The sequence below is a fragment of the Centroberyx gerrardi genome, chromosome 15, assembly GCF_048128805.1.
Source record: "Centroberyx gerrardi isolate f3 chromosome 15, fCenGer3.hap1.cur.20231027, whole genome shotgun sequence".
Taxonomy (NCBI): domain Eukaryota; kingdom Metazoa; phylum Chordata; class Actinopteri; order Beryciformes; family Berycidae; genus Centroberyx; species Centroberyx gerrardi.
Genome location: NC_136011.1, coordinates 21815110 through 21830883, shown reverse-complemented (window position 1 = coordinate 21830883; position 15774 = coordinate 21815110). Strand labels below are relative to the sequence as shown.

General features: G+C 38.8%; 1 protein-coding gene and 1 pseudogene across 4 annotated transcripts in view; both read right to left on the bottom strand.

Moving 5' to 3' along the window:
• LOC139911100 (cytochrome P450 3A56-like) overlaps positions 1-5937 on the bottom strand; it is a 10792-nt pseudogene extending 4855 nt beyond the window's left edge. Inside the window, exons 1-5 of the transcript XR_013507204.1 lie at positions 5918-5937; positions 3906-3999; positions 2321-2370; positions 1020-1119; positions 98-213 (exon numbers count right to left, since the gene is read on the bottom strand). The product of XR_013507204.1 is annotated as a cytochrome P450 3A56-like (transcript). The remainder of the gene's footprint in view (positions 1-97; positions 214-1019; positions 1120-2320; positions 2371-3905; positions 4000-5917) is intronic.
• Positions 1048-15774, bottom strand: LOC139911097 (cytochrome P450 3A30-like). Of its 3 annotated transcripts, none has more exons than XR_013507208.1 (14): positions 15675-15774; positions 15306-15399; positions 14172-14224; positions 13250-13349; positions 11299-11418; positions 10388-10473; positions 10086-10228; positions 9840-9964; positions 9520-9595; positions 8806-8966; positions 7246-7472; positions 6500-6662; positions 6257-6405; positions 1048-1139 (listed from the first exon to the last, which is right to left on the bottom strand). XR_013507208.1 is itself a non-coding variant. In XM_071898589.2 (13 exons), the coding sequence occupies exons 1-13, from the start codon at positions 15743-15745 to the stop codon at positions 6331-6333; spliced, it is 1494 nt and encodes a 497-aa protein (XP_071754690.2). In that variant the 5' UTR covers positions 15746-15774; the 3' UTR covers positions 5533-6330. The 3 variants fall into 3 exon arrangements, 1 of the variants encoding a protein (XP_071754690.2); XR_013507209.1 differs by lacking the exon at positions 1048-1139 and adding an exon at positions 2253-2370; XM_071898589.2 differs by lacking the exon at positions 1048-1139 and having other exon boundaries at positions 5533-6405.

Genomic DNA, 15774 nt, shown 5'->3' with positions numbered 1-15774 from the left:
CTCCAGCTGTGATGAGGGTCTCTGCAATTTTTGTATGTGCTTCACAAAGTGATGCATGCAGTTTTGTTGTTTATTGAGATCCAGATATGATGATTACCTGTTTCAGCCTGCCGCTGGTGAAGCATGGAGATATAGTTGCATTCTTTTCCACTTTTCGTCTTTAGCTGCTGTAATTGCATCTGCCAAAGGGCCCGGCAGCTCATTACCAGTATCCTGTGAACATGAGGACAATTAAGGGGAAAGACCACCGAATGTTAGATTGTTATACAGGAGAGTTTTATATGTCCTCTAATGTTTCTGAGAGCCAAAGCAGAGAACAGATTTTGTCTGCCCCATAATGTAAGGACAAGGGCAGTCCAGTCAATATTTGAACAATGACGCTTGCAAAACAAATGTCATTGTTCAAATATTCACTGGACTGCCTTCAGGCCATATGAATAATATGTGAATATGTTTTGAACTGTAACTGGACTGTAAAAAAAAATTTGCATAATGAATATAATATATATGTGATAATAAACATGACCTATGTAAACAGAGCTTTTAAAAATTAGAACTGCAGCATTATTTACATGAAATCAGGATTGATTTACAGTGAAGACACAAAACATATCCTGTGGAGATACTGACCCCTCTTCATATTTCCATCGTTGCATTGTACCAAACAATGCAATACCAAACAGGTGCAGTAACATTTGTTTTTAATTTCCTTCACCTTCATCTCAGAGTGGGTGCTGCACATGACCACCCCCCAAAGTTTGTTTCCTGGCTGCATAAAAGTATAATTCAAGCTGCAAATACTATCGGCAGTGTATTACACAAGAATTAATAAATAGAAAACACAATGTGATAGTTTAGAAGAAAACAGATTGCAAATGTTATCAAGGTACTGAATATAATACCTTGACTTTTTTCAAATACCCTGGTATATACGGTAATATCGGGACACCAGCCAACCCTAGTCCACAACATGGAGACACAAGCACACAACACATACTGGAGTATGATTGCTCTCTTACCCTGCGGTTGGTAAACACTGTGTAGCACTCCTTCACAAAAATGGCTTTAATCAGCTCAGGGTCTGCCACCATTAACACTGGTTTATGTCCATCAAACAACCTGCATAAAAACACAAAGATCTAAAGACAGTATAAAGCATTAGCTATTAAAAAAGAAAAAAAAGTCCTTGCATCCAGAGCTCTGTCAATCGTTTCAGAGGAAAGAAATCTCCTTCAGATTTGTGGCGGGAATAACTTTTCATACATGTAAATGCCATATACTGTTTACGATGATCTACATACTGTAAACTCCTATAAACCAGAAGACACTGAGGGATGTAAACACTTACATTTAGTCACAGTTAGTTTTTGTAGTCTGTGTTAGTTCTGCTTCCATGACAATATTCAGAATATTTTGATGGGATTTTCTGATTGGGAAATGCAGATGCCAAGAAACAGCTGCGGAGGAAATTACACTATTATACTATTCTATATGTCTTTAATGTCTGTACTGTACTCTCTTTGTATTATTATGAGAGCTCATCTCTGTGTGGAAATTTACAAACTGCTGTTCAGCAGATTTCTCATGCCTTTGACCTGACCTGAGACAGATAAGACAGTGGCCAGTTGAATGCTGTCTCTGTCTTCAATAATTTTCCATTCTCCACCAGTTTGAGATAAACAAAGTTTTCTGACCAGAGAAGGCCTTGAGTGTCCGGTTGGAACTGGATTTGGTCTTGCACAGATGCAACCTAATCGTAAAATGTTTCAAGTATAAGAATGTGCCGGACTTCTCATGACTCAGCTGTTTCTACTACATGATTATAAGAAGGGTGGACAAAGCTCATGGTTTCGCTCTTTGTCTCACACACTCGTTGGGTGGGCATTGCGTCTTGCTTGCAAGCAATAAAGATAACAGAAGGACAACTTCTCGTCTCCCAAGTCTCTTTATTACAGAAAACTTCCACCACAATCTAAAAAATTGTATTTCTCCAATTGATTGTCAGAGCTCTTGATCAAAGGTATTAAACATGCTCATTATATATGAGCAATGAATGTACTGAACTTTGAATTTATAAATGGTGCATTGACCTGTATATGCAGTAAATTTATATAGGGATAGCAATGATTTGAAAAGGTCATTTTCCACCTTTAAATCCTACCAGTCAGAATTTAAATATTGTGTATAACAATGTGGTGCATGACCATGAACTCAAAATAAACACAAAGAACTTCGACCCTGTTTTATGAATCTGTTCTTTAAAAACTTCAAGCAACATCATCAGCAGTTGTTCGCCCTGAAAGATTAAGCAACAACTTACCCCCAGACGTCACCATATTTGCTTTGGCACTCTCGGATAAAACAAAGTCCCTACAAGGCATTTCAGAAAAAGTGTCAAGGTTGGAGGGACATAGAGGTTCCAACACCCACCAGTATAAACATGTGTAGATAAGTTCAAGTTCAATTTATGTATATAGCACACTTAAAAACAACACTTGTTGACCAAGGTGCTGCACAAATCTTGACAGAGCAGATCAAAGGAGCGATAAAACCAGCAGAAACGAACACCAACATAGCACACAAAGAAAATGGATACATCAAACCACCTACAACAAGTTTCATATAGAATCAAAGGCTAAAGAGTAGAGATGAGTTTTGAGGCAAGATTTAAAAGTGTAAACAGTGGGGGCGACTCGGATGCTATGGGTGAGGCTGTTCCAGAGTAGGGCTGCAATCGCGAAAGCACGATCACCCTTACACTTTAGCCTGGGCTGTGGAATAGCCAGTAGCTTTTGGTCAGATGATCTGAGAGACCTACAGGACACTTGGGGGTTCAGGAGATCAGAGATATATCAGGGGGCTAACCCATTAAGGGCCTTGAAAACAAACAGTAAACCCTTAAACTCAATTAGCTGTCATACTGGAAGCCAGTGAAGAGAGGCCAGGACAGGGGAAATAATGTTCTCTCTTTCTAGTGCCAGTAAGAAGCTTTGCAGCAGCATTTTGGACCAGCTGCAGACGGGACAGAGAAGACTGACTGATACCTGAATATAGGGAGTTGCAATAATCAAGGCAGCAGGAAATAAAAGCATGAATAACTTCCTCCAGGTCATGAAAGAAGAGGAAGGGCTTGATTTTGGCTATTGTTCTGAGATGGCAGAAACTGGATCTAACTACTGAATTTATTTGTTTTTCAAAGTTAAGGTCTGAATCAAAAAATACCCCAATATTCTTGGCAAAAGGCTTGGCATAAGCAGACAGCTGGCAAAATATTGCCAGGCAGGCTTCTGTGCCTTATAATGGGGACTGGTGTATCCTGTTACATTAAAAAGGCCATCTCCACATTAGTTGTATAAGTATTGATGGACATCTGTCATAATGAGAAAAACCTGCTAATACGATCCTTTAAGCAAAACCAAGGACCAAGGAGTGTCTGCACACTTGTAGCCTTGGTGCAAATAATACTCTTATTTTGATTAGGCCAATTGAAAAAAGATATGTTTTGAACACATCCTTATCAGGGTTTCTAATACCATTGGGTAATAATTATAGAGAGGAAACACAGGTGGACCCCACTGACACAGGAGTGTGTTCCATCTATCCCACTCACTTTATGTTTACACCTCAATGCCAAGAATTAAGAAGACCTCATGAAATAGCTGACATTTGGGATTAATGAGCCGAATGTAATGAAACAGTTATGCCTAACAAATGCTATGACTGCTTTAAGAGATCAAGTATTACTGGCCTTTCATTCCAGTCTACAAGTTGCGTGAGCTAGCCTAACTGTGGGATGTGTCTCAAAATATTTTACTGTCCGACCACGCATATTAAAGGTGCAACATTGACATTTGGATGATGATGAGGAATCGAGAACAAATCCAATTTATGATCACTTAGCCTACTTTGAAACGATATAGCATTGTTCCCACAAAAGGTAGGGGTCTTGGTCCGGGAATTCCCAGCTTCTTGAAAAAGTTATATGGCCAAATGCCATACCTATATGACAAAAAGAAACAATACTGTTGCATCGGCCAATGAGATGAGTCAGAATGGAGGAAATAAAAACAAAAAACCTGTCAAGCCAATATGCTCTGGAGCACACAGAGTAAATTGACAGTTTTGAAGCCCAATCTAATTTATTTTCCGATGAAAAATGATCATGCTCAGTAGTTAGACATGTTTGTCAGACAAATATGAATATGATATGACAGATATGACAACAGCTTAATGAACAACGATAACTCAAGTTGCAAAATAGACAACATAGTGCTTTGAGAAGACAGAAACTGCCAATTGAAGCGGGAGAATTCTCGCTACTCACAATAACAGTAGAGTAACAAAGAGAACCAGGAGGGTGGTAGGTGAAAGAAATGGCAAGAGAAACATCCTGCTTTTGTTGTTTTACCAAGACAGATTTGTACATAAACCCTGAGAGAATGAGGAAATGATCATGAGAACAAGAAAATGCATCACTCTCCAAACATGCCTGGGGGTGGGAGGAGCACAGACCTTAGTGGGAGGGAGTAAAGTGCATTGTGTGACACCTGATCAGATCAACTCCTGGCTCTCAGGTAAAATACAACACTGAAATTATATTATAGTAGTTGATACATAGCTGCGTGGGAACGTTTTTTGTAAAATAATTTTGATTTACAAGCCCCACTCCTCCATAAAACATACAAAAGTACTGTTGATGATGCTGATTCCTAGTAGCACTGGTAGTAGTCTATTAATTTATATGAATTTATATTGCTGTTATTTCTAAAAACAACAGTTTTCTCATAAGTGATGAGGGTCCCTGAAGCAAAGATAGGGATCCCTGGTGTTTAGTGATTTTAAAGGTCCATGAAAAAGTTTGAGAACCCCTGGCCTGAATCCTGAACATCAAAATACAGACAGGAGTGGAGAAGACATAGACAGTATGTGTAATCCAGACACAAAGAAGCACAAGGCTCCTGTAATTTATTAGCAATGCTAGTGAAAAATGAACAGGCTAATCCATTCCTCTCACAACTGCCATCACATACATTTCTATAGCTGTAATGGTACGAATAAGTAATACAATTATTTGTATGCAGTTGAGAGTAATTTCCTTTATACCCAATTTAATTTAAGCTGGTGCCAATTTCTCAAAAACAAAAACACAGGCATGAAAACTCTTTGAATGTCCTAAAAACATTGATTAGTGATCAATAGCAGGCCTCTAAAAATCCTGAGCCTTTTCCTTGGATAGGGCTACAGACGGTTTATTTAATGGCTATAGAGGACTAATACATTAACATTTAAATTGTTCTTTCTTCATAAAATATTTCACTATGTAAGTTGTAATGTCTATTTTGAATCGCTTGGCTTAAAGACCCTATCTGGAATGAAATTATGCTGCACTGTGTTGCAACACTGTCACCCCACAGTTGACTTTGTTTACATATATTGTATTGGATTAAAAAAAAAACAATTTTAAACTAATTTTCTGAGGTAAAATGAAAGAATGTGACAGCTAAAGACGAGCTGTATGTGTGTTTTGAGGTTGTAAAAGGTTTGTTTATATTTGTAAATTTACTGTCCATCGCAAAATCAAACTTCTTAAGAAGATGCGACTGCAGGAAATTTAGCTGGTCAAATAAATTACTGAATGTATCTACAACAGGTAACTACTCAGATATTATGTCTTCACTAAGACTGCATTGTCCGATACCAACTCATACTTATGATTCCTATCAATGCCATGTGCAAAACAAGTGATGATCTAGTTTTACAAAAAATGTGTGGGGTTCAAGCAAGACGACAGGTTGACAGATTGAACAGCCAAAACATAAAATTAAACTTGGAAAGGCAGATATATGGTAAAAACAATTATTCAAATTACTGCTATATCCTTTTATATAATTTCAGCAGAAATCGCATCTCTTCTTACCCCACAAAGAACACAGACATTATGCTGGGATCAGAGATCACAACAGACATACATCAGTGAAGACATGTTTCTGTGCTGATGGATATCATACCATGACTCTTCGCTTGACTTTGTTCATGGTAGCAACAGATACTAGATGTTGTGAGCACAGTGTGGAGTAGCCAATCCCATTCTATAAATGCATGTAGCATAAAATACACTTGTCCTTGCTTCATCTACATTGGAGTGTTATTCGGATCCATTTAAAGAAAATTCACAAATGGCTAAGACACAAATTAGTTTTATAGTATAAGCTTAAACTCTAAAGAGTGCCATACTGTCAGCAGTCGTCATACATACCTACAAGTCAGCAAAGTGAAAATGATGTATTTGGATTTCAGAAGCAAGATGTATTTAGAGATGCTCCTCCTTGGTTACTGCTCTCTGGGAACAAACTTCAGCTTGATTGGCTGTGTGGGCTGGAACATTGCATTAAACTCCAAAGGAAGCTAAAGGAAAAAAAGATGTAAAAATAGTGACAAAACAGACAGAGTAATGTGACAATGTGAATGCACATAAATGTATGTGTACTGTTAGGCTTACCACAGTGTCTTTGCAGGTTTCCAAATTGTAACTCTGCAGGAGACGCACAAGAACCATCTTCATCACCATGAGAGCGAAGCGCATCCCAACACAGTTACGAGGACCAAGCCCAAACGGCAGATACACATATGGGTTCACTTCCTCCCCACTGTCTTTACTGAACCTGCAAACACAGACAGGCGCACATACCACATGAACACATTCTAGTCACATACTGTTAAAATAGTTAAGTGCCCATTGAGACGGTACAGCTATGTAGAACAAGCTGAAAGCTATCATAAGAGGAAATGCTCCAGAATCAGTATTAATGAGTCAGGGGCAAAAGTATTGGGACAATGTGTAAAATTGCTTTTTGTGTGTTTTGGCTGTCACCTATTTAGTTTCACTGTTTATTTGCTTGTAGGTCAGGTGTTTCAGTAATGGGACAATATACAGTAAATTTAATTAAATGAAAGTAATGTGGGGTAATTTTGGTCAATTAACATTTACATACACAACAGCCGCGTAAAATTTATGAAACATCCACATCACCAAACTTTTCCTTGTGTAGGCTAGAATGTACTCCGTAAACTCAACAAAATGAGAACATTTCATGAAAATGTCATGTTAAACTCATCACATTTTTTTCAAAGTTGTTCTTTTGTGCTGTAATCGAGCATCTGATGAGGAGGAAGAAGAGGCTCTTTCTAAGGATCTCATTGTGTAATGAATGAAAGCAGCACAATGCAGTATGTATTTGTTGATACCTCTCTGGTCTGAAGAGCTCAGGTGCATTCCAGTAGCGCGGGTCTTTGTGTAGCATGAACACAGGGACTCCAACTATGGTTCCTTCAGGGATGGTGATGCCGTTGAGTTGGACAGTTTTTTTGCACATCCTCTCAAGCCGAGGTGCAGTGGGAGTTAAACGCATTGACTCACATATCACCTGGTCCAGGTACTGTAGACCCATCAGACCCTCATATGAAACGGGAGCCTAGAGGCAAAAGGTAGAGTAGGCATCAAACACAAACATAAGCAGATAAGGATAAATCTGGTTAAAAGTCTTGCGGCGGCGTTCTGTACTAGCTGCAGATGGGAGAGAGAGCCCTGGTTTAGTAGAGAGAATTACAATAGTCTAAGCGGGTTGAGATAAAAGCATGAATCACCCTTCTCAAGGTCTGCAAATGATAAGAATGACCTTATTACCTCCGCCAAGGAGGTTATGTATTCGGTGCCGTTTGTTTGTTTGTCTGTTAGCAGGATTACGGAAAAACTACTGGCCCGATTTTCATGAAACTTTGCGGAAGGGTGTAGCATGGGCCAAGGAAGAACCCATAAAATTTGGAGCAGATCCGTATATTGGTTGCGCTTGCACATTTGCATATCATAGAAGACTGGACTATTGGCCTTGGCGGAGGTCTGCGCTCTCCGAGTGCCCTTCTTGTTTTAGAGATGGTTCTCATATGGAAGAGGCAAGCCTGAACAATGTTCTTGATGTGGTTTTTAAAGTGCAGATCTAGATTGAACAGAACACCCAGATTTCTAGCAGTCGATGTAACATTAGCTGATAGACTGCCAAGGTGATTCTGAAGCTGACTGATGGCATTTGGAAGGCCAAATAAAACAACTTCAGATTTACTCTCATTAAGATGGAGAAAATTTTGGGACAGCCAACATTTTATGTCAGTAAGACAATACCTGAGACATGTTAGGCTGCTGGGGTCACTGGGCTTGACGGGAAGATATAGCTGCGTGTCATCCGCATAGCAATGAAAGGAGACATTCCCTTCAGATAATGTGCCCAAGAGGAAGCAAATACATTGAAAATAAAATGGGGCCTAAAATTGAGCCTTGGGGAACGCCACATGCAAGATGAGCTGAGGGTGAGGAGGCTTTTCCTAAAACAACAGAGAATGTTCTGTTAGTGAGGTAGGATCGGAACCAGTCGAGTGTGGTATCTGTGGCGCCCACCCAAAGTTCAAGGCGTTGAAGTAGGATGGCATGGTCTACGTTATCAAATGCTGCACTGAGATCTAAAAGAACCAAAGAGAGAGCAGTCTCCATGCTGTGCAGGGCTCTAAAACCAGACTGAAACTTTGCAAACATGTTGTTGGTGTTCATAAAAAGATAACAGTTGGTATGAGACTACCTTCTATAGGACCTTAGATAGGAGAGTTTAGAAATCAGTCGGTAGTTACTAAGAGTAAGAGGGTCCACATTGGGTTTCTTTAACACAGGTTGTACTATAGCATGTTTAAGACAGCAGGGGAATGAGCCGGTGAGATACAGCAGGAACACACCAAGACACAAATCACATTCAGAATTACTTCTCTTGGTAGGTTGGCATCTATCTCTTCCTGCAAGGTCTGCAATGCATCAGGGTTGGTTGCCAGATTATAAAGGATGTAGTTCAGTGTGGTGCTGATGGTCTCATAGCCACCCAAAATGAAAATAAAAGGCTGGGAAAGGATCTCGTTATCAGTTAAACCTGCAACATGAAGTGAAATGAAGTGAAATTATTCCAAACAAATGAACATCAGGTAAACTCTACTCAAACAGACGCATATCATCAGCATAGCAATGAAATGTGACACCTACAAATAATGTGGTGAAGAGAACACAGTGTGTAGTGTGCTTATTCCCGAAGGTGATAGGCATGAGGAATAGTAGTTGTCCTTCAGCAAGTGACTGTATGTTATGTTATTGTAGACTTCTCTCCGCTAGTTTTAATCTGATCAGAGGAGCCTGGAGATTGGTTAACTGACTGTTAAAGTTCCAAATAAAGACACACACGCTTTCACCTTTTAGTTCTGATAGATTATTAGCGAAGACAAATCTGAATTATGTTTGCTACCCTATATTGTGGAACTGCAAAAACGTTTGTGCAAACAAGATTCAAAAGTAATAGCATATTCAATTCAAAACAACCGGAATTTCATTTCTAATTTTGGAAACGGAGTGCTGTTGACTTTTCAGAGCATTTGACCGTTACTTAGGCCTCTATGAATTACCATAGTGATGAAAGTGTCATGAAACTATACCTTTACTTGGCTGTTCACCATTTTGTATCGCTGGGATCTCGTTCTGAATCATCAGCTGCAGGAAGTCTGCTTGACTCTAGACAGAACAGAGAATATCCAACATCCAAGTTAGAAAAAAGTGCATACACTTCAACCCTCATACCTTCATAAAGTTGCATTCTTGGCTTGCAAGTTTGCTACATAGCTTATTAATAACATTTTCAAATGCAGTAGAATTCATTTGAAGGTGTGGGTAAAGAACAGCAGAAAAAGGTTAGTGAGTATATTTTTATGTTGAACCTTTTTCATGTCTATGCAGTTGGAATAGATGAAAAGCTTACAGATTCATCTGCATGATGCTGTTCTTTAAATCTCTTGATAATGTTGTAGAAGAAATTCACGCTGGCTTTTGGCATTATTCTAATGTCTAAGAACTTTAACAGCCGGCTGGTGAAGGGAAAAACCACTGAAAGGAGAGTAAAGTGTTATATGAGTGTTTCAGCCAAAATGCGCATTTACTAATGATGCCAAGGTGCTCATGAAATCAAATGATCTCCACTTCCAACGGATGTGAATGGAATGCATACTTAATATAAAAAGAGGCCACACTTTGAAGTTGAGAATCTTCTTGAGATGAACAATAAGAGGATCATCTGGATTGTTTATAGAGTCTGCATCAACGCTGAAGGATGCGCTGGTCACAACGTCTAAACTGTAGGGCGCCATGAACCTACGACAGAAAAACAGAAATGTGGCTTACCTGTAAAAACTAAGGGGGTTAAGTGAAAAACTGGATATGCTGAAGTGAAATAATTCAATGATGCATTCCACGTTATGTCATGAAAAACAATGTAATCACATTGTTGTATGTAACAGGTTGGCAACATACTGTTTAATATCGACAGATTCATCCAAATTTCTTTGTCCTAGGCTCCCAATGAGTCGGTCTGCATAGCGCACTACAATGGGAAAGACCTTTAAAAAAAGAAGCGTACTTTAATGTGTGATATTAAATTAAACATGTACTGTACACATTTACTTCTGTCATTGGTGCCAACTTCTTTCAATGGATCTCTTCTCTTATTATATATGGATATATCTCTATATAGTCTACATATATCCATCTACATAGACATATACCTATATATCGATATATATATCGATATATATATATATATAAGCGATATATATATCGATATATATATAAATATATATAAATATATATCTTGATAGATAGATACGTAGATATATGTTCATAGATTGTTAGACTGACCAATTAAGAAAGCGTAAGAATACATCCACATTCCACATACATATATCTATCAAGATCTATCTAAAGAAAAAATAAATGATCCAACTCCCAGTGGTATACAGAATACATGGGGTGCACATAATAATACTAATAATCATATTTTGTCGTACATAACTCATAAAATACAGCTGATAAATTGGATCACCCCTTTGCTGGACAGCCACTGGAAACCACTTGTGTCTATGTTGTCCACAGGACTTTATTTTTGTGGGAAAGACACACAGACCACTTCTGCAAACTACTATCCTAACCTTTAGTGCAACTGTACATGGTCACTTTTAAACGCAGAGGCATAAATATACTTTTACAGTACAATATATTATAGCACATACTGTAGAGTAAATATAACACAACCAAATACAACACAAGTCAGTGTGTCACCACATATTTCTAAACACATTTTGGAGACACATCAGCCCCAGAGACTGTGATGTTTCATAAAGTGATGCATGCAGTTTTGTTGTTTGAGTTCCAGATATGATGATTACCTGTTTCAGTCTGCCGCTGGTGAAGCACGGAGATATAGTACCTCGAATTCTTTTCCACTTTTCGTCTTTAGCTACTGAAACTCCATCTGTCATAGGCCCCAGCAGTGTTGCAGTAGCATCCTGTGAACATGAGGACAATTAAAGGGAAAGACCACTGAATGTTAGATTTTTATACGGTTGTTGTATACGTCCTCTAATGTTTCTGAGAGCCAAAGCAGAGAACAGATTTTGTCTGCCCCACTAATGAAACCCCTTATAACACTAATGTATGCGGAGCCGCTCAAGATTATCTTCATTGAAATCACAGATAATCTTAGTTCTCCAAATATGCAGTTTTGCAAGACTACTGCATCTCTAGTTTTCTGGCCAAAAACTTAAAAACATTGGTTCATACTGTACCTTCACACTACTACACAACAGTTTTTGCTCTTTTTATTTGTCTTATGAAAAAAATTACATCTGCATTACACTGAACACTCTCCAAAACAACTACCAGGCTATACTGCATTCACCTGCTCTCAACACTGATCAGAACTGTACTCATCTCCACCTTCCTGTTCCTACACATAGGCATAAATACATAGTACACAACATAAACCAATAATGGCAGTGCAGAAATCTAATTATATTAGCAAACAATAAGCTTCATTATGTAAGATAATTATACCAAGAGCTGAGAATGGTGTCGATTACCCAGACCTCCTACCATAGCTATGCCAACATACGAAATATAACTCCAGTCTTAGTCATGGGATAGAGGAAAGAGATAGATTTCCATGCTTTGGACCCTAACTAGTATAATTTCTTTTCAGCTAGAACCACTGCCTGCTTTTTTCAGCTGCCTCAGAAGCTGTGTTATTGCCCTGATATAATCCTGGACCATGAATCCCTAACTGCTTGTTGTAAACTAAGTAGAGGATGTGGCTACGAATCCAAGTCACCTGACTTCCACGAGGCGTACTCTGTCTTCCCAGCCTTACTGTTCAGTCTTCTAGGTCTTGCTTTCATATGTTTCATCTGCTTCCTACTGCACAGCGAGTTCCACAAAGACAACAGTGCCAGTGTCAAGTCTCAGGCTGGTGCTGACACTCTCTGGCCGGACTGTAAGTTGCTGGCCTGTGTCTGCTCACACTTCCCAACCCCCTACTCAGGAGTAACTCTGCATGAGCACAACTCTGTGTATGTGTGTGTATATAAATATTTAGTTCATAATATTAATGCAAACACATCATACTTAGCAACACATTACAAACAATTAATATCTCCACCCTGTCAGGTGTATATGGATGGCAGAGTGGACAATGACAGCATAGACACTATCACCTTAAAGTAAACCCCAAATGATTGTGACCACGCTTGGCTTGTAAAAGAGGATATCATCTTACTTATTAAATTCTAAAATTATGAAATACAATTAACTTACTCCGCATTTTTGCATGACAGTGTGGACGGGTTATTCTTGACCACATTCAGTCTAACAACAAATTTTAAAGCAAATTTGGAAATATAAAATGTAGACAAGGACTACGATTGATTTACAGTGAAGATACAAAACGCACCCTGTGGTGATATTGACCCCTCTTCATACTTCTATTGTTGATATCGTCTGCCTTTACATTAAAGAAATACCAAACAGGTGCAGTAGCATTTCTTTTTAATTTCCTTCACCTTCAGCTCAGAGTGGGTGCTGCGCGTGTTGCCCCAAAGATCGATTCCTGAGGGTATAACAGTGGAATTTGCGCTGCAGCTACTGTATTACACAAGAGTAAATAGCAAACACAATGTGGTATTTTGAAAGAAAGCAGATTGTAAATGTTATCACGGTATTGAATATACCTTGAGATTTTTCAAATACCCTGGTGTACGGTAATATCGGGACACCAGCCAACCCTAGTCCACAAGATGGAGACACAAGCACACAACACATACTGGAGTATGATTGCTCTCTTACCCTGCGGTTGGTAAACACTGAGTAGCACTCCTTCACAAAAACAGCTTTAATCAGCTCAGGGTCTGCCACCATTAACATTGGCGTACGTGCATCATACAACCTGCACATAAACACAAAGATATAAAGTATTAGCTATTAAAATAAATTAGATGGATAATATCTCAACTCAAAAAACTGGATTAGGTCTACCTGTCAACTGTTTCAGAGGAAAGAAATTAATCTTTCTGTGGCGGGATTAACTTTCATTTACGATGGATTATTGAATGGAGTTTTAAACTTGTGATAAACATTGGTTATCATTATGATTAGCCTACATGCATATTAATATTCTGAACTTGTGCAGGATAAACAAGCATGCTGTATCTTGCTTAGAGTGACCTACATACTGTAAGCTCATATCCTATAAACCAAGACACTGAGGCATGTAACACTGTTTTTGTAGTCTGTGCAAATTCTGCTTCCATGGCAGTATTCAGAATATTTAGTTGTTTGTTACAGGGATTTTTTGATTGGGATATGCAGATGCCAAGAAATAGCCTATACCATATGTGATCTTAACAAAGATATAAGGTATAAAACAGTACGCTCGTTACATATGAGCAATGAATGTACTGCACTTTGAACTTATAAATGGTTCATTGACCTGTATATGCAGTAAAATTATAATGTGGTGCATGATAGTAATTGTTATTTGATCAAAGTCCAAAATTAACCTTTATATGAAATAAAAGTGAATTCTATGGCTTGAAGTGCGTGCCAGAAATGCTATCTGGAGTGAGGTTATCATAGTATAACAGAATCATTAAATCAACTCCAAACAAACAAGAAAGAACCTCGACCCTGTTTTATAAATCTGTTGTTTAAATACTTCAAGCAACATCATCAGCAGTAGTTCGCCCTGAAGGATTAAGCAACAACTTACCCCCAGACATCACCGTACCTGCTCTGGCACTCACGGTCATAAAGAAGAAGTCCCTGCAAGGCATTTCAGAAAAAAAAGCGTCAAGTTTGGAGGCACATAGAGGTTCCAACACCTACCAGTATAAACACGTGTAAGGCAAGCAAAATATGACCAAGCAGGCTACTGTGCCTTATAATGGGGGACTGGTGTATCCTGTTCCACTAAAACAAACATTTTCTTTCTCTTTACATCAAATCTCCACATCAGTTGAACAAGTATTGATGAACATCTGTCATAACAAGAAAAACCTGCAAGTAGGCTATGACCCTTAACCAGGGAACTTTAACATCCTCAGATGACAAAACGTCTGCACAACTGTAGCCTTGGTGCAAATAATACTTTTATTTTAATGGATTTAAAAAAGGCAAAACGTCTCTCCTCATCAGGGTGCTAAAAATAGAATACCATTGGGCAATCATTAGAAGGGAGGAAAGGTGGACCCCATTGCAAGGAGGATCGTCTTCAACCAGAACTCCATAACTCTCAATCATGTGTTATTGGTGTCAGTGTCAAGTTTATTAACTATTGACAGTAAATACACCTCAGCAATCCAGGAGTGCGTTCCATCTTTTCCACTCAGTTAACTTAATATGCAATTAGGCCTCTGCACTGACTGCACTCACGTTAACTTTCTATCTGAGAGTTGAGCAGTGTTATAAATCTCCGATTAAAAAGTGTCTGTTTACAAATTCCGTTACAACACATGCGAGTTTGGAGTTTCGTTTTCACAACGGGAGCCCCTTTCGGATTAAAGTAAAATGCTGGTGGTCTGTGCATCGCCACATGACAAACATGACGTGATGTGCACATCACACATTAGGCGCATTGGAGATCGATTTAGATCAATAAATCATTGACCAACTTTTTATTGCGTGGCTGTCGTGCCGATATTGTGGCTGTGCGCCAAGACTGATCATGAAATCAGTTATGCCAGTCTTACAAACATATGAATGTTTTATAGGAGGAGGTCAAGTAACGGCTTTTCATTCCAGTCTACAAATTGTGTGAGCCAGAGGGATGTGTCTCAGAATACCGCCTTACTGCACTAACAGGCAAACAGGAGACCCAAAACATATGCAATTTATAATCACTTACTTTGATAAAGTATGGCATTGTTCCCATAAAAGGTAGGGGCCTTGGTCCGGGAATTCCCAGCTTTTTGAAGAACCTGTGTGGCCAAGTGCCATACCTATATGACAAAAAAAAAGCAATGTAGTTGCATATAGGCTAATGAGCAGGACCTTAAAAAACAACCTGTCAAGCCGCGCTGACGCAATTGGGGAAAAATATATAGCCTAATTTCTGTTTGAAAATCATCATGCTCAGCAGATATAAGCTACAAATAAGCTATTTGAGGGACAAATATGGTTACAACAGCTAAACGAATTATCGAAATGTCAAAATAGGCAACCAGAAGTGTCAGAAATTACAAAATAAAGTGGGAGAAAGAAAGACGCTACTCACAAAAACAGTAGAACAAGAAAGAGAACCAGGAGAGCCCAGGTGGTTGCTGAAAAAAATGGCAAGAGAAACATCTTGGTCGTGTTGTTGTGCAGAGGGAGAC